This window comes from Ranitomeya imitator, chromosome 9, assembly GCF_032444005.1.
Source record: "Ranitomeya imitator isolate aRanImi1 chromosome 9, aRanImi1.pri, whole genome shotgun sequence".
NCBI lineage: Eukaryota > Metazoa > Chordata > Amphibia > Anura > Dendrobatidae > Ranitomeya > Ranitomeya imitator.
In genome coordinates, this window is record NC_091290.1 from 1,971,480 (window position 1) to 1,998,766 (window position 27,287).

General features: G+C 49.1%; 1 protein-coding gene across 11 annotated transcripts in view; it reads left to right on the top strand.

Moving 5' to 3' along the window:
* Nucleotides 1–27,287, top strand: part of SOX6 (SRY-box transcription factor 6) — an 846,804-nt gene that overhangs the window by 558,751 nt on the left and 260,766 nt on the right. For 10 of the 11 annotated variants that reach the window (XM_069739870.1, XM_069739868.1, XM_069739873.1 and 7 more), the window contains one exon: nucleotides 26,122–26,294. The exons of the other annotated variant lie outside the window; for it this stretch is intronic. In XM_069739870.1, the coding sequence (XP_069595971.1) occupies nucleotides 26,122–26,294 (173 nt within the window). The remainder of the gene's footprint in view (nucleotides 1–26,121; nucleotides 26,295–27,287) is intronic. 11 annotated transcript variants of the gene reach the window in all.

A 27,287-nucleotide genomic window follows, 5' to 3' on the forward strand; every position in this document is an offset into this window, starting at 1 on the left:
ATTGTACGAAACTCATTGATGGTTACCGGAAGCGGTTGGTCGCAGTTATTTTGGCTAAAGGTTGTGCAACCAAGTATTAGGCTGAGGGTGCCAATACTTTTGTCTGGCCCATTTTTGGAGTTTTGTGTGAAATGATCAATGTTTTGCTTTTTGCTTCATTCTCTTTTGTGTTTTTTCATTTAAGACAAATTAAATGAAGATAATAATACCAAAGAATTTGTGTTTGCAATCATTTTCAGGAAGAAACTGAGTATTATCTGACAGAATTGCAGGGGTGTCAATACTTTTGGCCACAACTGTATGTGTCCTACACCTGATACCCCAATACTGAGCTGCTGCCGTATGTGTCCCTATTACTGCCCCCGATACCCCAATACTGAACCGCTGCTGCCGTATGTGTCCCTATTACTGCCCCCGATACCCCAATACTGAGCCGCTGCTGCCGTATGTGTCCTACACCTGATACCCCAATACTGAGCCGATGCTGCCGTATGTGACCCTATTACTGCCCCTGATACCCCAATACTGAACCGCTGCTGCCGTATGTGTCCCTATTACTGCCCCCGATACCCCAATACTGAGCCGCTGCTGCCGTATGTGTCCCTATTACTGCCCCCGATACCCCAATACTGAGCCACTGCTTCCATATGTGTCCCTATTACTGCCCCGATACCCCAATACTGAGCTGCTGCTGCCGTATGTGTCCCTATTACTGCCCCTGATACCCCAATACTGAGCTGCTGCTGCCGTATGTGTCCCTATTACTGCACCTGCTGTGTGGTTCTCTGTGCCCTCTAAATTCTAAAGTAACCCTCTATAATATAGTAATGCCAGGTTCAAGTGCCCTAGAAAACAGCTCCCACATTTTTCCCCCTAGAAAGTAATATTGCCCTGTGTGCCCCTTTGATAGTCACAGTAACCTGAGTTCCCCTATAACAATAAGTGCCCACTTTACATTGAATAATGTCCCAAGTCTCCTCCTTACAGCTCCCCTATACACAGTATAATGCTCCCTCACTGTATAGTACCACCCACACAGTATACTGACCCCTTAGTAGCCTCCAAACTGTTTGATGGCTCCAACACTGTATGATGGCCCCTTCACTGTAATCTCCACACTGTATGATGGCCCCCATAGAAAACCTCCATATAGTATAATGTGCCAGATAGGCCTTAATATAATACAAGGCAGCACCCCCCCCCCATAGGCAGACCCTGTAGTATTAGACAGCACCCCACCCCATAGGCAGATCCTGTATATAAGGCAGCACCCCCCATAGGCAGATCCTGTATATAAGGCAGCACCCCCATAGGCAGATCCTGTATATAAGGCAGCACCCCCCATAGGCAGATCCTGTATATAAGGCAGCACCCCCCATAGGCAGATCCTGTATATAAGGCAGCACCCCCATAGGCAGATCCTGTATATAAGGCAGCACGCCATAGGCAGATCCTGTTTATAACGCCGCACTCTCCATAGGCAGATCCTGTATGTAAGGCAGCACCCCCCATAGGCAGATCCTGTATATAAGTCAGCACCCCCATAGGCAGATCCTGTATATAAGGCAGCACCCCCCATAGGCAGATCCTGTATATAAAGTAGCACGCCCATAGGCAGATCCTGTATATAAGGCAGCACCCCCCATAGGCAGATCCTGTATATAAGGCAGCACCCCCCATAGGCAGATCCTGTATATAAGGCAAAACCCCCCATAGGCAGATCCTGTATATAAGGCAGCACCCCCCCATAGGCAGACCCTGTAGTATAAGGCACCACCCCACCCCATAGGCAGATCCTGTATATAAGGTAGCACCCCCACCAAGGCAGATCCTGTATATAAGGTAGCACCCCCATAGGCAGATCCTGTATATAAGGCAGCACCCCCTATAGGCAGACCCTGTATATAAGGTAGCACCCCCACAAAGGCAGATCCTGTATATAAGGTAGCACCCCCCATAGGCAGATCCTGTATATAAGGCAGCACCCCCCATAGGCAGATCCTGTATATAGGGCAGCACCCCCCACAGGCAGATCCTGTATATAAGGTAGCACCCCCTCATAGGCAGATCCTGAATATAAGGCAGCACCCCCCATAGGCAGATCCTGTATATAAGGCAGCACCCCCCATAGGCAGACCCTGTATATAAGGTAGCACCCCCACAAAGGCAGATCCTGTATATAAGGCAGCACCCCCCATAGGCAGATCCTGTATATAAGGCAGCACCCCCCATAGGCAGACCCTGTATATAAGGCAGCACCCCCCATAGGCAGATCCTGCATATAAGGCAACACCCCCCCATAGGCAGACCCTGTAGTATAAGGCAGCACCCCACCCCATAGGAAGATCCTGTATATAAGGCAGCACCCCCCCATAGGCAGATCCTGTATATAAGGCAGCACCCCCCCATAGGCAGATCCTGTATATAAGGTAGCACCCCCCATAGGCAGATCCTGTGTATAAGGCAGCACCCCCCATAGGCAGATCCTGTATATAAGGTAGCACCCCCTCATAGGCAGATCCTGAATATAAGGCAGCACCCCCCATAGGCAGATCCTGTATATAAGGCAGCACCCCCCATAGGCAGACCCTGTATATAAGGTAGCACCCCCACAAAGGCAGATCCTGTATATAAGGTAGCACCCCCCATAGGCAGATCCTGTATAAGGCAGCACCCCCATAGGCAGATCCTGTATATAAGGCAGCACCCCCAAAGGCAGATCCTGTATATAAGGCAGCACCCCCATAGGCAGGTCCTGTATATAAGGTAGCACCCCCCCCATAATCAGATCCTGTATATAACACAGCACCCCCCATAGGCAGATCCTGTATGTAAGGCAGCACCCCCCCATAGGCAGATCCTTATATCAGACAGCACCCCCCATAGATAGATCCTGTATGTAAGGCAGCACCCCTCATAGGCAGATCCTGTATATAAGGCAGCACCCCCCCATAGGCAGATCCTGTATATAAGGCAGCACCCCCCCATAGGCAGATCCTGTATATAAGGCAGCACCCCCCCATAGGCAGATCCTGTATATAAGGCAGCACCCCCCATGGGCAGATCCTGTATATAAGGCAGCACCCCCCAAAGGCAGATCCTGTATATAAGGCAGCACACCCCCATAGGCAGATCCTGTGTAAAAGGCAGCACCCCCCATAGGCAGATCCTGTATATAAGGTAGCGCCCCCTCATAGGCAGATCCTGTATATAAGGCAGCACCCCCCATAGGCAGATCCTGTATATAAGACAGCACCCCCACAAAGGCAGATTCTGTATATAAGACAGCACCCCCCAAAGGCAGATCCTGTATATAAGGTAGCACCCCCCATAGGCAGATCCTGTATATAAGGCAGCAGCCCCCATAGGCAGATCCTGTATATAAGGCAGCACCCCCCCATAGGCAGATCCTGTATATAAAGTAGCACCCCCATAGGCAGATCCTGTATATAAGGCAGCACCCCCCATAGGCAGATCCTGTATATAAGGCAGCACCCCCCATAGGCAGATCCTGTATATAAGGCAAAACCCCCCATAGGCAGATCCTGTATATAAGGCAGCACCCCCCCATAGGCAGACCCTGTAGTATAAGGCACCACCCCACCCCATAGGCAGATCCTGTATATAAGGTAGCACCCCCATAGGCAGATCCTGTATATAAGGCAGCACCCCCATAGGCAGACCCTGAATGTAAGGCAGCACCCCCCCATAGGCAGACCCTGTATATAAGGTAGCACCCCCACCAAGGCAGATCCTGTATATAAGGTAGCACCCCCATAGGCAGATCCTGTATATAAGGCAGCACCCCCTATAGGCAGACCCTGTATATAAGGTAGCACCCCCACAAAGGCAGATCCTGTATATAAGGTAGCACCCCCCATAGGCAGATCCTGTATATAAGGCAGCACCCCCCATAGGCAGATCCTGTATATAGGGCAGCACCCCCCACAGGCAGATCCTGTATATAAGGTAGCACCCCCTCATAGGCAGATCCTGAATATAAGGCAGCACCCCCCATAGGCAGATCCTGTATATAAGGCAGCACCCCCCATAGGCAGACCCTGTATATAAGGTAGCACCCCCACAAAGGCAGATCCTGTATATAAGGCAGCACCCCCCATAGGCAGATCCTGTATATAAGGCAGCACCCCCCATAGGCAGACCCTGTATATAAGGCAGCACCCCCCATAGGCAGATCCTGCATATAAGGCAACACCCCCCCATAGGCAGACCCTGTAGTATAAGGCAGCACCCCTCCCCATAGGAAGATCCTGTATATAAGGCAGCACCCCCCCATAGGCAGATCCTGTATATAAGGCAGCACCCCCCCATAGGCAGATCCTGTATATAAGGTAGCACCCCCCATAGGCAGATCCTGTGTATAAGGCAGCACCCCCCATAGGCAGATCCTGTATATAAGGCAGCACCCCCCATAGGCAGATCCTGTATATAAGGTAGCACCCCCTCATAGGCAGATCCTGAATATAAGGCAGCACCCCCCATAGGCAGATCCTGTATATAAGGCAGCACCCCCCATAGGCAGACCCTGTATATAAGGTAGCACCCCCACAAAGGCAGATCCTGTATATAAGGTAGCACCCCCCATAGGCAGATCCTGTATAAGGCAGCACCCCCATAGGCAGATCCTGTATATAAGGCAGCACCCCCAAAGGCAGATCCTGTATATAAGGCAGCACCCCCATAGGCAGGTCCTGTATATAAGGTAGCACCCCCCCCCATAATCAGATCCTGTATATAACACAGCACCCCCCATAGGCAGATCCTGTATGTAAGGCAGCACCCCCCCCATAGGCAGATCCTTATATCAGACAGCACCCCCCATAGATAGATCCTGTATGTAAGGCAGCACCCCTCATAGGCAGATCCTGTATATAAGGCAGCACCCCCCCATAGGCAGATCCTGTATATAAGGCAGCACCCCCCCATAGGCAGATCCTGTATATAAGGCAGCACCCCCCCATAGGCAGATCCTGTATATAAGGCAGCACCCCCCCATAGGCAGATCCTGTATATAAGGCAGCACCCCCCATGGGCAGATCCTGTATATAAGGCAGCACCCCCCATGGGCAGATCCTGTATATAAGGCAGCACCCCACATAGGCAGATCCTGTATATAAGGCAGCACCCCCCATGGGCAGATCCTGTATATAAGGCAGCACCCCACATAGGCAGATCCTGTATATAAGGCAGCACCCCCCATAGGCAGATCCTGTATATAAGGCAGCACCCCCCCATAGGCAGATCCTGTATATATGACAGCACCCCCCAAAGGCAGATCCTGTATATAAGGTAGCACCCCCCATAGGCAGATCCTTATATCAGACAGCACCCCCCATAGATAGATCCTGTATGTAAGGCAGCACCCCTCATAGGCAGATCCTGTATATAAGGCAGCACCCCCCCATAGGCAGATCCTGTATATAAGGCAGCACCCCCCCATAGGCAGATCCTGTATATAAGGCAGCACCTCCCCATAGGCAGATCCTGTATATAAGGCAGCACCCCCATGGGCAGATCCTGTATATAAGGCAGCACCCCCCATGGGCAGATCCTGTATATAAGGCAGCACCCCACATAGGCAGATCCTGTATATAAGGCAGCACCCCCCATGGGCAGATCCTGTATATAAGGCAGCACCCCACATAGGCAGATCCTGTATATAAGGTAGCGCCCCCTCATAGGCAGATCCTGAATATAAGGCAGCACCCCCCATAGGCAGATCCTGTATATAAGACAGCACCCCCACAAAGGCAGATCCTGTATATAAGACAGCACCCCCCAAAGGCAGATCCTGTATATAAGGCAGCACACCCCCATAGGCAGATCCTGTGTAAAAGGCAGCACCCCCCATAGGCAGATCCTGTATATAAGGTAGCACCCCCCCATAGGCAGATCCTGTATATAAGGTAGCACCCCCCATAGGCAGATCCTGTGTATAAGGCAGCACCCCCCCATAGGCAGATCCTGCATATAAGGCAGCACCCCATAGGCAGATCTTGTATATAAGGTAGCACCCCCCATAGGCAGATCCTGTATATAAGACAGCACCCCCATAAAAACACAATAAATATTCACCTCTCTTCCTCCTTGTTCCAGCGGCGCTCCCTGCTCTCGCTCATTTCCTGACAGCGGGCGCCGGGTGGTGAAGTCATCGAGCCCGCTGTCAGACGATGTGGGGGATGATGGGAGAAGGAGTGCAGCGCTCCTACCCTCATCACCGCAGTCAGCTGTATCGGCTAGATGCCAATACAGCTCACATGCGATAACGGCCGGGGGGCCCACTGCTGGCGCAGGGAGATTGATTCTCCCTGCTCTGGCGCAGAATGTAACTGTATTGGCGCGCTGCACGTGCCGATGCAGTTACAGTAGCGTAGCTCCGGGTGGGCCCCATCAGAGCGTGGGGCTCGGGGCGCCTGCACCCTCTGCCCTCCCGGTAGCTACGCTACTGGACCCAAGCGTTGAAAGGTAATTGAGTTATCCACTGAGCCACCATGCTGTCTGAGCATTACCTGATGGCTAGGTCATCAATATGCCTATCAGTGCCCACCGACAGGTCAGGAAAAAAAGCAGGTTTCATTTGAAGTCTCTGATTTCATTTTCTAACGTGTTTGAGAGGAGAAATCTCATTGACCTCAGTCAGAGTAGAACTAAGGACCCAAGTGTAGGATTGCAATGGAGGTAACCACTGAGCCACTGTGCTGCCTGAGAGTTTATTTTTGTCCAGATCATCAATAGGACTCTCAGCATTTATGGGAAGGTCAGAAAAAATAAAGCAGGTCCCATTACAATCATTGACTACAATTTCTAAAATACACCTGAGGGGAGCAACCTCATTGTCCTCAATCAGATTTGAACCCAGGACACCAGCATTGGACACCAGCCGTGCTAATCACTGAGCCATCATGCTGCCTGAGAACTAACCACTGGGTAAGTCATCTATATGACTCCTGGCACCTATGGGAAGGTCAGGAAAGATAGACATAGCTGCCCAACACATCTAACCAATCTGTTTATTGATTTCAATTTGTAAAGTGAGTTGGAATGACACTCCACGAGGAGGGGAGCCATAAAGGTGATTGGTAAAGAAGCCGGCTGTTCACACAGTGCTGGATCCAAGTATATTAATGGAAAATGGAGTGGAAGGAAAACGTGTGGTAGAAGAAGGTGCACAAGCAACCGGGATAACCGCAGCCTGGAAAGGATTGTTAAGAAAAGGCCATTCAGTAATGTGGAGGAGATTCACACACCGTGGACTGCTGCTGGAGTCATTGCTTCACCACACACAGACGTGTCCAGGACATGGGCGACAAGTGTCACATTCCTTGTGTCCGGCCACTCACGACCAATAGACAACGCCAGAAGCCTCTTACCTGGGCCAAGGAGAAGAAGAACTGGACTGTTGTCAGGGGTCCAAGGTGTTGTGTTCAGATGAAAGTAAATTCTGCATTTCATTTGGAAATCCAGGTCCCAGAGTCTGGAGGAAGAGTGGAGAGGCCACAATCCAAGCTGCTGGAGGTCTGGTGTGAGGTCTCCACAATCAGTGATGGTTTGGGGAGCCATGTCATCTGCTGGTGTAGGTCCACTGTGTTTTATCAAGGCCAAAGTCAGCGCAGCCGTCTACCAGGACATGTTAGAGCACTTCATGCTTCCCTCTGCCGACAGGCTTCTTGGAGATGTAAATGTCATTCTCCAGCAGGACTTGGTCCCTGTCCACACTGCCAAAAGTACCAATACCTGATGCAAAAACAACAGTATCACTGGGCATGATTGGCAGCAAACTCGTCTGACCTTAACCCCATAGAGAATCTATAGAGTATTGTCAAGAGGAAGATGAGACACCAGAGCCAACAATGCAGATGAGCTGAAGGCTGCTATCAAAGCAACCTGGGCTTCCATAACCCCTCAGCAGTGCCACAGGCTGATCGCTTCCATGCCACGCCGCATTGATGCAGTAATTGATGCACAAGTATTGAGTGCAGTTACTTAACAGACATTTCAGTAGGGAACATTTCGGATTTTACAATCATTTTTCAAGCTGGTGCTATAAAGTATTCTAATTTACTGAGATAATGACTTTTGGGTTTTCATTGGCTGTAAGCCATAATTATCAACATTAACAGAAATAAACACGTGAAATAGATCACTCTGTGTAATGACTATAGAATAAATGAGTTTCACTCTTTGTATTGAAGAACTGAAAGAAATTCACTTTTTGATGATATTCTAATTTAGTGAGAAGCTCCTGTATGTAGCTGTTAATGTCTGCCTCATGTGGTTTTTGTTTCCTCTGGATCAACATGGTAGGGTATAGGATGAACTCGATTATGTCTACCTTCAATCTTAAAACTATGAAACTTGCCTTTTATCTGAGCACTCACTGATTATCTCAATCATTACCAATGACTAATCTCTGAGCATATACTAGTTGTTCCATAGTATTGGCATATTGTCTCAGAATCCTCCCCTATTGTTATGTAGTGCTCACATATTGTGTCAAAGTGCTCTCCCATAGTCTCAAGAGTGCTCCTCCATAGTCTCGCAGTGCTCCTCCATAGTCTCGTAGTGCTCCCCCATAGTCTCGCAGTGCTCCTCCATAGTCTCACAGTGCTCCTCCATAGTCTCGTAGTGCTCCCCCATAGTCTCATAGTGCTCCCCCATAGTCTCGCAGTGCTCCTCCATAGTCTCACAGTGCTCCTCCATAGTCTCATAGTGCTCCCCCATAGTCTTGCAGTGCTCCTCCATAGTCTCGCAGTGCTCCTCCATAGTCTCGTAGTGCTCCCCCATAGTCTCGCAGTGCTCCTCCATAGTCTCGCAGAGCTCCTCCATAGACTCGTAGTGCTCCCCCATAGTCTCATAGTGCTCCCCCATAGTCTCGTAGTGCTCCCCCATAGTCTCGCAGTGCTCCTCCATAGTCTCGCAGTGCTCCTCCATAGTCTGAGTCCTCCCCCATAGTCTCGCAGTGCTCCTCCATAATAATAATAATCTTTATTTATATAGCGCCAACATATTCCGCAGCGCTTTACAGTTTAACAGTTTCAAACACAAAAGTCATAAGTAACAACGTTAACAATACAATAATTAAAGCAAAATGAGACGACCCTGCTCGTGAGAGCTTACAATCTACCATGAGGTGGGGGAGATGCAAAGTACAGGTGTGTATTTACAATGATGTATTTACAATGAGGGTCCGGCCATCTTCAGGGGGTGGGGAATAGATGGGAGATAGTGAATGGGCTACACACACACACAAACATAAAATGACTTTGATTACTGAACGTGATAGGCCGCTCTGAACAAATGTGTTTTGAGCGAGCGCCTAAAACTATGCAAATTATGGATGGTCCTAATATCTTGGGGTAGAGCATTCCAGAGGATTGGCGCAGCACGGGAGAAGTCTTGGAGTCGGGAGAGGGAGGTCCGGATTAGTGCAGAGGTTAATAAAAAGTCATTTGCAGAGCGCAGTGGTCTGTTAGGCTGATAGACAGAAATGAGGGAGGAGATGTAAGGGGGTGCCGCACTGTGGAGAGCTTTGTGGGTGAGAACAAGTACTTTGAATTGTATCCTGTAATGAATGGGTAGCCAGAGTAATGACTGGCGAAGAGCGGACACGTCCGAGTAACGATTAGCCAGATGGACGACCCTGGCTGCTGCATTAAGGATGGACTGGAGAGGAGAAAGTCGAGTGAGGGGGAGGCCAATTAATAGAGCGTTACAGTAGTCCAGGCGGGAGTGGATCAGGGCGACAGTGAGGGTTTTAGCTGTCTCCATGGTGAGATAGTCTCGTAGTGCTCCTCCATAGTCTCGTAGTGCTACCCCATAGTCTCGCAGTGCTCCTCCATAGTCTCGTAGTGCTCCCCCATAGTCTCGCAGTGCTCCCCCATAGTCTCGTAGTGCTCCTCCATAGTCTCGCAGTGCTCCTCCATAGTCTCGTAGTGCTCCTCCATAGTCTCGTAGTGCTCCTCCATAGTCTGAGTGCTCCCCCATAGTCTCGCAGTGCTCCCCCATAGTCTCGCAGTGCTCCTCCATAGTCTCGCAGTGCTCCTCCATAGTCTGAGTGCTCCCCCATAGTCTCGCAGTGCTCCCCCATAGTCTCGCAGTGCTCCTCCATAGTCTGAGTGCTCCCCCATAGTCTCGCAGTGCTCCCCCATAGTCTCGCAGTGCTCCTCCATAGTCTCGTAGTGCTCCTCCATAGTCTCGTAGTGCTCCTCCATAGTCTGAGTGCTCCCCCATAGTCTCGCAGTGCTCCCCCATAGTCTCGCAGTGCTCCTCCATAGTCTCGCAGTGCTCCTCCATAGTCTGAGTGCTGAACGTTTACCCCGAAGCAGCTCCCTTGTTATTTCGGGCACTGTTCTGATTACCGCATTGTACTGTACGTGTCTGTACACATTATAAGATGGGGGCTGTGTTTCATTACATGATGTTCTTCTTCGTCATCAGACGGACACTTTACTCCTGTTTTATTATTATTTATTTATATAGCACCATTAATTCCATGGTGCTGTACATGAGAAGAGGTTACATCAAATACAAATATCACTTACAGTAAACAAAACTAACAATGACAGACTGATACAGAGGGGCGAGGACCCTGCCCTTGCGGGCTTATATTCTACAGGATTATGGGGAAGGAGACAGTAGGTCGGGGGTTGCAGTAGCTCCGATGGTGTTGAGGTGGCCGTGTGGTCATTACAGGCTGTAAGCTTCTTTGAAGAGGTGGATTTTCAGGTTTCTTTTGAAGGATACAAATGTGGTGGATAACCGGATGTCTTGGGGCAGAGAATTCCAGAGGAGGGGGATATTCGGGAGAAGTCTTGGAGGCGATTGAGTGAGGAGCGAATAAGTGTGGAGGAGAGAAGGAGGTCTTGGGAGGACCGGAGATCACGTGAGGGAAGATATCGGGAGATTAGTTCAGAGATATATGGAGGAGACAGGTTATGGATGGCTTTGTAGGTCAGTGTTAGTAGTGGGAATGGGAGCCAGTGAAGAGCTTTGCAGAGGGGGGAAGCGGAGGAGTAGCGAGGAGAGAGATGAATTAGTCGGGCAGCAGAGTTAAGGATGGACAGGAGAGGTGCAAGGGTGTTTGTTGTGAATTCTGCTCTTGGGCTCCCTCCGGTGGTTATGAGTGGTAGTGCTGCTGTCTTGGGATTGCAGCATTTACCAGGTGTATCCACTTTTTGCAATTTGGGCTGGGCTATTTAGTCCTGCTTTATCCTTTAGTCAGTGCCAGTTGTCCATTGTTTTTGGAGGATTCACATCCATACCTGTTTTGCTGTTCATTTCAACAAAGATAAGTTCTGGCTTTGTTTTTGCTGTCCACCTGCTGTGGACCTTATAGTTCTGTGCATTTTCATGTTTTGTCTTGTCCAGCTTTGTCTGTGAAGGATTTTTTGCAGCCAAGCTGTGTCTCTGGAGATGCAGGTATACCCTCCATGTCTTTAGTCAGATGTGGAGATTTGTATTTTCTGTGGTGGATATTTTCTAGTGTTTTAATACTGACCGCATAGTTCTCTGTCCTATTCTTTCTTTTTAGCTAGAATGGCCTCCTATGCTAAATCCTGATTTCAAGTCTGCGTATGTTATTTCCCTCTCCTCTCACAGTCAATATTTGTGGGGGGCTGTCTATCCTTTGGGGATTTTCTCTGAGGCAAGATAGGTTTCCCGTTTCTGTCTTTAGGGGAAGTTAGTTCTTAGGTTGTGTCGAGGGGTCTAGGGAGCGTTAGGTACTCCCCACGGCTACTTCTAGTTGCAGTGCTAAGTTCAGGGTTTGCGGTCAGTACAGGTACCACCTACTCCAGAGTACGTCTCATGCTGCTCCTAGGCTACCAGATCATAACAATTGTTAGCAGGGAGGCCACAGAGGAGGATGTTGCAGTAGTCAAGGCGGGAGATGATGAGGGCATGCACAAGCATTTTAGTAGATTGATGGTTGAGGAAACAACGGATTCTGGAAATATTTTTGAGCTGGAGGTGACAGGAGGTTGTGAGAGCTTGGATGTGCGGTGTGAAGGACAGGGCAGAGTCAAGGGTTACTCTGAGGCAGCGGATTTCCAGGACAGGGGAAAGTGTGGTTTCATTTATTGTGATAGATAGATTAGGTAGGGAAGATCTATGGGATGGAGGAAAGATGATGAGCTCAGATTTGTCCACTAACTCCTGTTAGTTGATACCTAGAGTGCTGTGGGTTTGTTGAGAGCTGCTCGGTGCGCTCTTTTCTTCGGTGTCAGCAGTCTCTTGTGACCCGACACTCAGTGTAACCAGCGCACTCTTCCTGTCCTCAGCAGGATTTATGGCAGATGAAGGACACTAAGCGGCTCAGAACGCGACGCCGTCCACAGCTTCCATCAGCGCAGCCTCGTCTCACAATCACTTGCTCGGCAATCTGTTTGCCATTTCCACAATCATATCCCCGTAATTGGCCATATGCATGTATAATAAGCCGATGTCATCATTGTAAAACCTGCAAGTTGTAGTTAACCCCCTGCAAGTCGCATTCATGGACATTTATTCCTTAATGCCCGATTATGATGTCTAAGTGTCTGCACAATGGCGCTGGGAACATTACCGTGCATTGTGCTAATGCCGTGTTTATTATTGATGATATTGTGATGTCGCCCGCTGGGTCATTATCACAGAATGGTGCGGTCTCAGTATGGGCTAGAGATGTGGTCGTCTCTTACGTGGCTTCCACTCATTATCTCCTCCGCAGGAAAGGAAAGCCAAGGATCGCCAACTATGGGGAAAAGCCGCAAACATGGGACGCTCTCACCATTACCATGCGGCCTATAGTGGCGCCCCCCGCAGGCCTGCACTACAGCACTGCATTCTGTTATCAGCTTCCTGCTGCACTCACAACTTGGACTCTTCATCAACAAACTTTTCTTACTGTTAAGTTTTTTCTAATTTTTTTTGTTGAAAAGCAAGTTTCCGTCCATGTAGCTTGGTGGCAGTGCAGACCTGCAGTCCTGGGCCGGCTCGGTGCCATCATAGTGCTGGGCATAAACGTCATCCACATGGTATGGGAGGAGGCAGAATGGCGTCTTTACTGGTTGTCACTCACCTTCCTCAGACCCCACCGAGGGCAGAGCGCTCCATGAAAATGGATGACTCCCCGGCGGTGGAGTTTGGCGCGTCCGTGCATCACCCATGTGCCACCCCTGCTGCCTTACATAGATGTCGGGGGGCCGGTGTGTCCCCCGAGAATCGATGACATTTATTGTAAGCCTCTCAGGACATGATTATCGGAAAATATTTCTTATAAATCTGATGTGTATTATTGGATTGTTTATACCCAGCCTGCCTGGAGGTCGCTCTAATAAGAAAGACACAATATGTAGAAGACCCCACCCCATGCGTTACATACAATGATGAGAAAGTCTACACACCCCGGTTTAATACCAGGTTTTTGTCATGTAACAATCACACCAAGAAGAATCTTTTCAGAAATTTTTCCTCGTTAATGTCGCCATAATCTGTATAAATCCATTGAGAAACAAAATGAAATCTTTTTAAATAGAAGCATACAAATAAAGAAGTTAAATAAATAAATAATGTGACTGCATAAATCTGCACACCCTTACTCTGATACTTACATACAGTCCCCTGTGAATTTCGGGCACCTTTCAGTCTTTCTGGGTCCATCAGCGCAGCACATCTAGACTTGGCGATCTGTGCCGGCTCCTCCTTGCAACAGCTCCACAAGTGTCAGATTGAGAGGGCATCTCCTGTGTACAGCGCCCTCTTCAGGTCACCACAGATTGCGGGGGCATCTCCTGTGTACAGCGCCCTCTTCAGGTCACCACAGATTGCGGGGACATCTCCTGTGTACAGCGCCCTCTTCAGGTCACCACAGATTGCGGGAACATCTCCTGTGTACAGCGCCCTCTTCAGGTCACCACAGATTGCGGGGACATCTCCTGTGTACAGCGCCCTCTTCAGGTCACCACAGATTGCGGGGACATCTCCTGTGTACAGCGCCCTCTTCAGGACACCACAGATTGCGGGGACATCTCCTGTGTACGGCGTCCTCTTCAGGTCACCACAGATTGCGGGGACATCTCCTGTGTACGGCGCCCTCTTCAGGTCACCACAGATTGCGGGGACATCTCCTGTGTACGGCGCCCTCTTCAGGTCACCACAGATTGCGGGGGCATCTCCTGTGTACGGCGCCCTCTTCAGGTCACCACAGATTGCGGGGACATCTCCTTTGTACGGCGTCCTCTTCAGGACACCACAGATTGCGGGGACATCTCCTGTGTACAGCGCCCTCTTCAGGTCACCACAGATTGCGGGGACATCTCCTGTGTACAGCGTCCTCTTCAGGTCACCACAGATTGCGGGGACATCTCCTGTGTACAGCGTCCTCTTCAGGTCACCACAGATTGCGGGGGCATCTCCTGTGTACAGCGCCCTCTTCAGGTCACCACAGATTACGGGGGCCTCTCCGGTGTACAACGCCCTCTTCAGGTCACCACAGATTGCGGGGACATCTCCTGTGTACAGCGTCCTCTTCAGGTCACCACAGATTGCAGGACATCTCCTGTGTACAGCGTCCTCTTCAGGTCACCCAGATTGCGGGGACATCTCCTGTGGACTGCGCCCTCTTCAGGTCACCCAGATTGCGGGGACATCTCCTGTGTACAGCGTCCTCTACAGGACACCACAGATTGCGGGGGCATCTCCTGTGTACAGCGCCCTCTTCAGGCCACCACAGATTGCGGGGACATCTCCTGTGGACTGCGTCCTCTTCAGGTCACCACAGATTGCGGGGACATCTCCTGTGTACAGCGCCCTCTTCAGGCCACCACAGATTGCGGGGGCATCTCCTGTGTACAGCGTCCTCTTCAGGTCACCCAGATTGCGGGGACATCTCCTGTGGACTGCGCCCTCTTCAGGTCACCCAGATTGCGGGGACATCTCCTGTGTACAGCGTCCTCTTCAGGTCACCACAGATTGCGGGGACATCTCCTGTGGACTGCGTCCTCTTCAGGTCACCACAGATTGCGGGGACATCTCCTGTGTACAGCGTCCTCTTCAGGTTACCACAGATTGCAGGACATCTCCTGTGTACAGCGTCCTCTTCAGGTCACCACAGATTGCAGGACATCTCCTGTGTACAGCGCCCTCTTCAGGTCACCACAGATTGCGGGGACATCTCCTTTGTACGGCGTCCTCTTCAGGACACCACAGATTGCGGGGACATCTCCTGTGTACAGCGTCCTCTTCAGGTCACCACAGATTGCGGGGACATCTCCTGTGTACAGCGCCCTCTTCAGGCCACCACAGATTGCGGGGACATCTCCTGTGTACAGCGCCCTCTTCAGGTCACCACAGATTGCGGGGACATCTCCTATGTACAGCGCCCTCTTCAGGTCACCACAGATTGCGGGGACATCTCCTGTGTACAGCGCCCTCTTCAGGTCACCACAGATTGCGGGGACATCTCCTATGTACAGCGCCCTCTTCAGGTCACCACAGATTGCGGGGACATCTCCTGTGTACAGTGTCCTCTTCAGGTCACCACAGATTGCGGGGACATCTCCTGTGTACAGCATCCTCTTCAGGTCACCAGAGATTGCGGGGACATCTCCTGTGTACAGCGTCCTCTTCAGGTCACCACAGATTGCGGGGACATCTCCTGTGTACAGTACACTCTTCAGGTCACCACAGACTGTCCCAGAACTTCATCTTTGTCTGGTGAAGCCGTTCTCTTGTTGATTTGGAGGTCGCTTAGGGTTGTTATCTGCTGAAAGGTGAAATTCATCTTCAGTTTTTTAGTAGCGGCCAGAAGGACTCCACACACAGAGTGATGTCACCACAGTACATTCCCCCACGCACTATAATGTCGTCACAGTAAGATGCCCCCCCAATATATTCCCACCACACGGTATGATGCCCCCACAGTACATTCCCCCACATACAGTATGATGTCTGCACAGTACATTCCCCCACACGGTATGATGTCCTCACTGTATATTCCCCCCACACTCAATATGATGTCCTCACAATACATTCCCCCGCATATAGTATGATGTTCTTACAATACATTCCCTCTACACAGTATGACCCCACATGGTATGATGCCCCCACTGTGCAATGTCCTCATTGTACATTCCTCCCCCATCACACAGTATGATGTCACAATACATACCACAAGCACACAGTATGATGTCCTCACAGTACATTCCCCCCACACAGTATGACATCCTTACAACACATTCCCCTGTACACAGTATTGTTTTCACAGTACAGTTCCCCTACACACAGTATGTCTTCACAGTACATTCCCCCTACATGGTGATGCCCCCACTGTACATCCCCCCGCACACCGTATGATGCCCCCACTGTACATCCCCCCCATACAGTATAATGTCCTTACAATACATTCCCCTCACATGGTATGATGCCCCCACTGTACATCCCCCGCACACAGTATGATGTCCTCACAGTATATCCCCACACACAGTATGATGTCCCCACAGTACATTCCCCACATGCAGTATGATGTCTCCACAGTACCTCCCCCCACACACAATATAATGTCCCCACAGTACATTCCCCCACACACAGTATAATGGCCCCACAGTACATTCCCCACATGCAGTATGATGCCCACACAGTACATTCCCACAGAACATTCCCCCACACACCGTATGATATCCCCACAGTACATTCCCCACACGCAGTATGATGTCCCCACAGTACTTTCCCCCACACACCGTATGATGTCTCCACAGTACATTCCCCCACACAACGTATGATGTCTCCACAGTACATTCCCACACACACGGTATGATGTCCCCACAGTACACTCCCCAACACACAGTATGATGTCCTCACAATACATTCTTCCCGCACACTAGACGATGTCCCCACAGTAGATTCCTACAACATAGTATGATGTCCCCACTGTACATTCCCCCCCCCCCACACACACTATGATGTCCTCACAATACATTCTCCCCACACACAGTATAGTATCTCCACAGTAGATTCCCCCCACACCGTATGATGTCCTCACAGTACATTCCCCCCACACCGTATGATGTCCTCACAGTACATTCTCCCCGTACACAGTATGATGTCCCCACAATACATTCCCCCCACACCGTATGATGTCCCCACAGTACATTCCCCCACACACTGGTGTCCCCACAGTACATTCCCCCACACACAGTATGATGTCTTCACAGTACATTCCCCCCACACCGTATGATGTCCTCACAGTACATTCCCCCACACACAGTATGATGTCCTCACAGTACATTCCCCCCACACCATATGATGTCCTCACAGTACATTCTCCCCGTACACAGTATGATGTCCCCACAATACATTCCCCACATGCCATATGATGTCCCCACAGTACATTCCCCCACACACTGGTGTCCCCACAGTACATTCCCCCACACACAGTATGATGTCTTCACAGTACATTCCCCCACACAGTATGATGTCTCCACAGTACATTCCCCACACACAGTATAATGTCTCCACAGTACATTCCCCCACACACAGTATGATGTCCTCACAGTACATTCTCCCACACAGTATGATGTCTCCACAGTACATTCCCCACACACAGTATAATGTCTCCACAGTACATTCCCCCACACACACAGTATGGTGTCCCCACAGTACATTCCCCCACACACAGTATGATGTCCCCACAGTACATTCCCCACGTGCAGTATGATGTCCCCACAGTACATTCCTCCACACACCGTATGATATCCCCACAGTACATTCCCCATACGCAGCATGATGTCCCCACAGTACATTCCTCCACACACCGTTTGATGTCCCCACAGTACATTCCCCCACACACAGTATGATGTCCCCACAGTACATTCCCCCACACACCGTATGATGTGTCCACATTACATTCCCCACACACCGTATGATGTCCTCACAGTACATTCCCCCATACGGTATGATGTCATCACAGTACATTCCCCTATGCTCAGTATGTCTCCACAGTACCTCCCCCCACACACAGTATGATGTCCCCACAGTACATTCCCCCACACACAGTATGATGTTCCCACAGTACATTCCTCACACACAGTATGATGCCTCCACAGTACATTCCCCCACACACAGTATGATGTTCCCACAGTACACTCCCCAACACACAGTATGATGTCTCAACAGTACCTCCCCCCACACACAGTATGATGTCTCCACAGTACATTCCCACACACACGGTATGATGTCCCCACAGTACACTCCCCAACACACAGTATGATGTCCTCACAATACATTCTCCCCGCACACTAGACGATGTCCCCACAGTAGATTCCTACAACATAGTATGATGCCCCCACTGTACATTCCCCCCCACACACACACTATGATGTCCTCACAATACATTCTCCCCACACACAGTATAGTTTCTCCACAGTAGATTCCCCCCACACCGTATGATGTCCTCACAGTACATTCCCCCCACACCGTATGATGTCCTCACAGTACATTCTCCCCGTACACAGTATGATGTCCCCACAATACATTCCCCCTACACCGTATGATGTCCCCACAGTACATTCCCCCACACACTGGTGTCCCCACAGTACATTCCCCCACACACAGTATGATGTCTTCACAGTACATTCCCCCCACACCGTATGATGTCCTCACAGTACATTCCCCCACACACCGTATGATATCCCCACAGTACATTCCCCATACGCAGCATGATGTCCCCACAGTACATTCCTCCACACACCGTTTGATGTCCCCACAGTACATTCCCCCACACACAGTATGATGTCCCCACAGTACTTTTCCCCACACACCGTATGATGTCTCCACAGTACATTCCCCCACACGCCGTTTGTCTCCACAGTACATTCCCCCACACGCCGTTTGATGTCCCCACAGTACATTCCCCCACACACAGTATGATGTCCCCACAGTACATTCCTCCACACACCGTTTGATGTCCCCACAGTACATTCCCCCACACACAGTATGATGTCCCCACAGTACATTCCCCCACACACCGTATGATGTGTCCACATTACATTCCCCACACACCGTATGATGTCCTCACAGTACATTCCCCCATACGGTATGATGTCATCACAGTACATTCCCCTATGCTCAGTATGTCTCCACAGTACCTCCCCCCACACACAGTATGATGTCCCCACAGTACATTCCCCCACACACAGTATGATGTTCCCACAGTACATTCCTCACACACAGTATGATGCCTCCACAGTACATTCCCCCACACACAGTATGATGTTCCCACAGTACACTCCCCAACACACAGTATGATGTCTCAACAGTACCTCCCCCCACACACAGTATGATGTCTCCACAGTACATTCCCACACACACGGTATGATGTCCCCACAGTACACTCCCCAACACACAGTATGATGTCCTCACAATACATTCTCCCCGCACACTAGACGATGTCCCCACAGTAGATTCCTACAACATAGTATGATGCCCCCACTGTACATTCCCCCCCACACACACACTATGATGTCCTCACAATACATTCTCCCCACACACAGTATAGTTTCTCCACAGTAGATTCCCCCCACACCGTATGATGTCCTCACAGTACATTCCCCCCACACCGTATGATGTCCTCACAGTACATTCTCCCCGTACACAGTATGATGTCCCCACAATACATTCCCCCTACACCGTATGATGTCCCCACAGTACATTCCCCCACACACTGGTGTCCCCACAGTACATTCCCCCACACACAGTATGATGTCTTCACAGTACATTCCCCCCACACCGTATGATGTCCTCACAGTACATTCCCCCACACACCGTATGATATCCCCACAGTACATTCCCCATACGCAGCATGATGTCCCCACAGTACATTCCTCCACACACCGTTTGATGTCCCCACAGTACATTCCCCCACACACAGTATGATGTCCCCACAGTACTTTTCCCCACACACCGTATGATGTCTCCACAGTACATTCCCCCACACGCCGTTTGTCTCCACAGTACATTCCCCCACACGCCGTTTGATGTCCCCACAGTACATTCCCCCACACACAGTATGATGTCCCCACAGTACATTCCCCCACACACCGTATGATGTGTCCACATTACATTCCCCACACACCGTATGATGTCCTCACAGTACATTCCCCCATACGGTATGATGTCATCACAGTACATTCCCCTATGCTCAGTATGTCTCCACAGTACCTCCCCCCACACACAGTATGATGTCCCCACAGTACATTCCCCCACACACAGTATGATGTTCCCACAGTACATTCCTCACACAGTATGATGTCTCCACAGTACATTCCCCCACACACAGTATGATGTTCCCACAGTACACTCCCCAACACACAGTATGATGTCTCCACAGTACCTCCCCCCACACACAGTATGATGTCCCCACAGTACGTTTCCCAAACATTCAGTATGATGTCCTCATAATACATTCCCCCACACGGTACGATGTGCATAAAGTGCAGCACAGATTCATCTCCACTAACAGCCGAGATCCTGAGATCAGAAACAGAACAGACATTTATAGGACATTTCAGAACTCCTGACTCCACAGCTTTGGTCACTACTGAGCATGTGCATAAAGTGCAGCACAGATTCATCTCCATCAACAGCAGAGATCCTGAGATCAGGAACAGAACAGACATTTATAGGACATTTCACAACTCCTGACTCCACAGCTGTGGTCGCTACTGAGCATGTGCATAAAGTGCAGCACAGATTCATCTCCACTAACAGCCGAGATCCTGAGATAGGAACAGAACAGACATTGATAGGACAATTCAGAACTCCTGACTCCACAGCCCCAGTCACTACTGAGCATGTGCATAAAGTGCAGCACAAATTCATCTCCACTAACAGCCGAGATCCTGAGTTCAAGAACAGAACAAACATTTATAGGACATTTCAGAACTTCTGACTCCACAGCCTCGGTCACTACTGAGCATATGCATAAAGTGCAGCACAGATTCATCTCCATCAACAGCAAAAATCCTGAGATCAGGAACAGAACAGACATTTATAGGACATTTCACAACTCCTGACTCCACAGCCCCGGTCACTACTGAGCATGTGCATAAAGTGCAGCACAGATTCATCTCCACTAACAGCCGAAATCATGAGATCAAGAACAGACCAGACATTTCAGAACTCCTGACTCCACAGCCTCCGTCACAACAGAGCATGTGTAAAAAGTGCACCACAGATTCATCTCCATCAACAGCAAAGATCCTGAGATCAGGAACAGAACAGACATTTATAGGACATTTCAGAACTCCTGACTCCACAGCTGTGGTCACTACAGAGCATGTGCATAAAGTGCAGCACAGATTCATCTCCACTAACAGCCGAGATCCTGAGATCAAGAACAGAACAGACCAGATATTTCAGAACTCCTGACTCCACAGCCCCGGTCACTACTGAGCATGTGCATAAAGTGCAGCACAGATTCATCTCCACTAACAGCCGAGATCCTGAGATCAGGAACAGAACAGACATTTATAGGACATTTCAGAACTCCTGACTCCACAGCCTCGGTCACTACTGAGCATGTGCATAAAGTGCAGCACTGATTCATCTCCACTAACAGCTGAGATCAGGAACAGAACAGACATTTATAGGACATTTCAGAACTCCTGACTCCACAGCCATGGTCACTACTGAGCATGTGCATAAAGTGCAGCACAGATTCATCTCCACTAACAGCCGAGATCAGGAACAGACATTTATAGGACATTTCAGAACTCCTGACGCCACAGCCTCGGTCACTACTGAGCATGTGCATAAAGTGCAGCACAGCTTCATCTCCACTAACAGCTGAGATCAGGAACAGAACAGACATTTATAGGACATTTCAGAACTCCTGACTCCACAGCCTCGGTCACTACTGAGCATGTGCATAAAGTGCAGCACTGATTCATCTCCACTAACAGCTGAGATCAGGAACAGACATTTATAGGACATTTCAGAACTCCTGACGCCACAGCCTCGGTCACTACTGAGCATGTGCATAAAGTGCAGCACAGCTTCATCTCCACTAACAGCCAGACATTTCACAACTTTACCAAATTCTGATAAAAACTTTTCCAGGACATCCTGCACTGTACTACTGCACCCAATGTGTTATAGATGTTAGGAGTTGCTCCATTTTATACTGACTCCACAGCCCTGACTATAATGTGTCCAGAGTGCGGTGATGGCGGCGCTCATCAGGAGTGGGCATCGGTGTGGCTCCTTGGGGCCTCTGTACTTCACACACTTAGCATAGGACACAATTGAAGCATTTATAAAGTTGTCAGCAGGGAAGGGAGCAGAGCGGCAAATGAGGCTCAGCCAATGGCAGTCTGATGCCAGGACAAAGACAGAACAGATTTCTGGTGTTAGAAAGTCAGTGAGGAGTTCATCATATCGCCACAGCTGTGGTGCGGACAGAATGGCGCTTTGTGTTTGTTTTCCACTGAAGCCTTTATCTTATGATGCATTTGGGGCCTTTGGAGAAGAAAGAGTCGAGACTTCCATTTGGATTTGAGAGCGACGTTGAATCTGCGGACATCACAGAGGGATCTTTCATATCACGGACCTCCGCTCATTGTTTCGTCCTTCACTTGTCTCCTCCATTTTTCCTTTTAGCCCCAGATTTTTTTTTGTGACATTTGAAATTATAAAAAAAATAAACAAAAAAAACCTTCTCAGTAAAGGCTAAATGACGACCCTGTCGTGTGAAGTGTGGACATCTGAGGCTATGTGATGTCGGAGAGATTGGTGCACCCGAGGTCTCCGAGAGCGGTCGCCGGAATTCACCTACATCTCAGAATAATGATCTACGAAATGCATGAGGATTGTAGGAGAGTAAACCGAGAATAGGGGAATGCTCCGCACCACAAGCATGTGCTATAATGATATCATTAACCCTGCTTATAACACACCAGGTGACATCACCGCTCCCCACATATCCGTTATATTATACAGCGGTGACATCACCGCTCCCCAGATATCAGTTATATCATACAGCAGTGACATCACCGCTCCCCAGATATCAGTTATATTATACAGCAGTGACATCACCGCTCCCCAGATATCAATTATATTATACAGCGGTGACATCACCGCTCCCCAGATATCAGTTATATTATACAGCGGTGACATCACCGCTCCCCAGATATCAGTTATATTATACAGCGGTGACATCACCGCTCCCCAGATATCAGTTATATTATACAGCGGTGACATCACCGCTCCCCAGATATCAGTTATATTATACAGCGGTGACATCACCGCTCCCCAGATATCAGTTATATTATACAGCGGTGACATCACCGCTCCCCAGATATCAGTTATATTATACAGCGGTGACATCACCGCTCCCCAGATATCAGTTATATTATACAGCGGTGACATCACCGCCCTCCAGATATCAGTTATATTATACAGCGGTGACATCACCGCTCCCCAGATATCAGTTATATTATACAGCGGTGACATCACCGCCCTCCAGATATCAGTTATATTATACAGCGGTGACATCACCGCCCTCCAGATATCAGTTATATTATACAGCGGTGACATCACCGCTCTCCAGATATCAGTTATATCATACAGTGGTGACATCACCGCTCCCCAGATATCAGTTATATCATACAGTGGTGACATCACCGCTCCCCAGATATCAGTTATATCATACAGCGGTGACATCACCGCTCTCCAGATATCAGTTATATTATACAGCAGTGACATCACCGCTCTCCAGATATCAGTTATATTATACAGCGGTGACATCACCGATCTCCAGATATCAGTTATGTTATAGAGCAGTGACATCACCGCTCCCCAGATCTCAGTTATATTATACAGCAGTGACATCACCGCTCCCCAGATATCAGTTATATCATACAGCGGTGACATCACCGCTCCCCAGATCTCAGTTATATTATACAGCAGTGACATCACCGCTCCCCAGATATCAGTTATATCATACAGCGGTGACATCACCGCTCCCCAGATATCAGTTATATTATACAGCAGTGACATCACCGCTCCCCAGATCTCAGTTATATTATACAGCAGTGACATCACCGCTCCCCAGATATCAGTTATATCATACAGCGGTGACATCACCGCTCCCCAGATATCAGTTATATCATACAGCGGTGACATCACCGATCTCCAGATATCAGTTATGTTATAGAGCAGTGACATCACCGCTCCCCAGATCTCAGTTATATTATACAGCGGTGACATCACCGCTCCCCAGATATCAGTTATATTATACACCAGTGACATCACCGCTCCCCAGATCTCAGTTATATTATACAGCAGTGACATCACCGCTCCCCAGATATCAGTTATATCATACAGCGGTGACATCACCGCTCCCCAGATATCAGTTATATCATACAGCGGTGACATCACCGCTCCCCAGATATCAGTTATATTATACAGCGGTGACATCACCGCTCCCCAGATATCAGTTATATCATACAGCGGTGACATCACCGCTCCCCAGATATCAGTTATATCATACAGCGGTGACATCACCGCTCCCCAGATATCAGTTATATTATACAGCGGTGACATCACCGCTCCCCAGATATCAGTTATATCATACAGCGGTGACATCACCGCTCCCCAGATCTCAGTTATATCATACAGCAGTGACATCACCGCTCCCCAGATATCAGTTATATTATACACCAGTGACATCACCGCTCCCCAGATATCAGTTATATTATACACCAGTGACATCACCGCTCCCCAGATCTCAGTTATATTATACAGCAGTGACATCACCGCTCTCCAGATATCAGTTATATCATACAGCGGTGACATCACCGCTCTCCAGATATCAGTTATATCATACAGCGGTGACATCACCGCTCCCCAGATATCAGTTATATTATACAGCAGTGACATCACCGCTCCCCAGATATCAGTTATATCATACAGCGGTGACATCACCGCTCCCCAGATATCAGTTATATTATACAGCGGTGACATCACCGCTCCCCAGATATCAGTTATATTATACACCAGTGACATCACCGCTCCCCAGATATCAGTTATATTATACAGCAGTGACATCACCGCTCCCCAGATATCAGTTATATCATACAGCAGTGACATCACCGCTCCCCAGATATCAGTTATATTATACAGCAGTGACATCACCGCTCTCCAGATATCAGTTATATTATACAGCGGTGACATCACCGCTCCCCAGATCTCAGTTATATTATACAGCGGTGACATCACCGCTCCCCAGATATCAGTTATATTATACACCAGTGACATCACCGCTCCCCAGATCTCAGTTATATTATACAGCAGTGACATCACCGCTCTCCAGATATCAGTTATATCATACAGCAGTGACATCACCGCTCTCCAGATATCAGTTATATCATACAGCGGTGACATCACCGCTCCCCAGATATCAGTTATATCATACAGCAGTGACATCACCGCTCCCCAGATATCAGTTATATTATACAGCGGTGACATCACCGCTCCCCAGATATCAGTTATATCATACAGCAGTGACATCACCGCTCCCCAGATATCAGTTATATTATACAGCAGTGACATCACCGCTCCCCAGATATCAGTTATATTATACACCAGTGACATCACCGCTCCCCAGATATCAGTTATATTATACAGCGGTGACATCACCGCTCTCCAGATATCAGTTATATTATACAGCGGTGACATCACCGCTCCCCAGATATCAGTTATATTATACAGCAGTGACATCACCGCTCTCCAGATATCAGTTATATTATACAGCAGTGACATCACCGCTCCCCAGATATCAGTTATATTATACAGCAGTGACATCACCGCTCCCCAGATATCAGTTATATTATACACCGGTGACATCACCGCTCCCCAGATATCAGTTATATTATACAGCAGTGACATCACCGCTCCCCAGATATCAGTTATATCATACAGCGGTGACATCACCGCTCTCCAGTTAAATGATGCAGATTTTACGGTTATTGATGGCAATTATTAAGAGTTTTGTCTTCCATCATTTCTTTCTTGTCTTTTTAATATCTGTCATTTCCGAAGCTTTTCTGGATTTTGCCTTCTGTGCAGGAACACCAGAGAGCCTAGCGGAAAAAGAACGACAACTTTCCACCATGATAACGCAGCTGATCAGCCTCCGAGAGCAGCTTCTGGCAGCGCACGATGAGCAAAAGAAACTGGCAGCTTCCCAAATAGAAAAGCAGCGGCAGCAAATGGACCTGGCGCGACAACAGCAAGAACAAGTGAGTGACCCCAATGTGAGCTGTGCCCAGTAATCCAGACTGTCCCCGGCCCCCGAGCACCACCAATCTGACCAGCAGGGGGCGTCACGTAGGGGGCACAATGGGTTAATCCCAGAGGAGGGCACCGCCGCAGCCTCCTGTCAATCTTTCCATTATTTCTGCGGTTTTTTCACTTTCTTTTCATCTCTCTGTAAACGTTACACAATGTCTTATGGGAAACCAAATATATTGACGATATTTTATTCCTGCTCCTCGCGTCCCGCCGAACCGTCGTCTCCAACAACAATGCCTGCAAACAACGGACCCCCGAGCATTAGATCAGACAGAACTCAAATTAATGTGCATTTTTTAAGAATCTGACATTATTACCAGAATTATCTTTTAATTTAAAAAGTGTTTTTGCGGCGGGCACGCTCGGCTGCCTGTAATGAGATGGCGCGTTCATGGGGCTGCCGGACGTGGCCGATCCCCAATGACGGCACTTGTGGAGGATGTGGCCCGGGATCCACCCAGGAATTAACCATAAGCAGCACAAATTAATCCTGACACATTTGCAGACGAGTGATATCTGACAGCGAACACTTAGTAATTATATTTCAAAATGAAAATTAAATGACACTTAGAAATAGGTTGTTCTGCTCAATGAAGCGAGCACGGAGCCGGAGGCAGCGCTCCACGACAGGGGCCGGGACCACCGCAGAGGGAGGAGCGCAAACGGCATATACAGTGGTGCTGGGGCGTTATACGAGGGGCTGATATCAGTACTGAGGCGTTATAAGAGGCTGATATCAGTACTGAGGCGTTATAAGAGGGGCTGATATCAGTGCTGGGGTGTTATAAGAGGGGCTGATATCAGTGCTGGGGCGTTATAAGAGGGGCTGATATCACTACTGAGGCGTTATAAGAGGGGCTGATATCAGTGCTGGGGTGTTATAAGAGGGGCTGATATCACTAATGAGGCGTTATAAGAGGGGCTGATATCAGTGCTGGGGT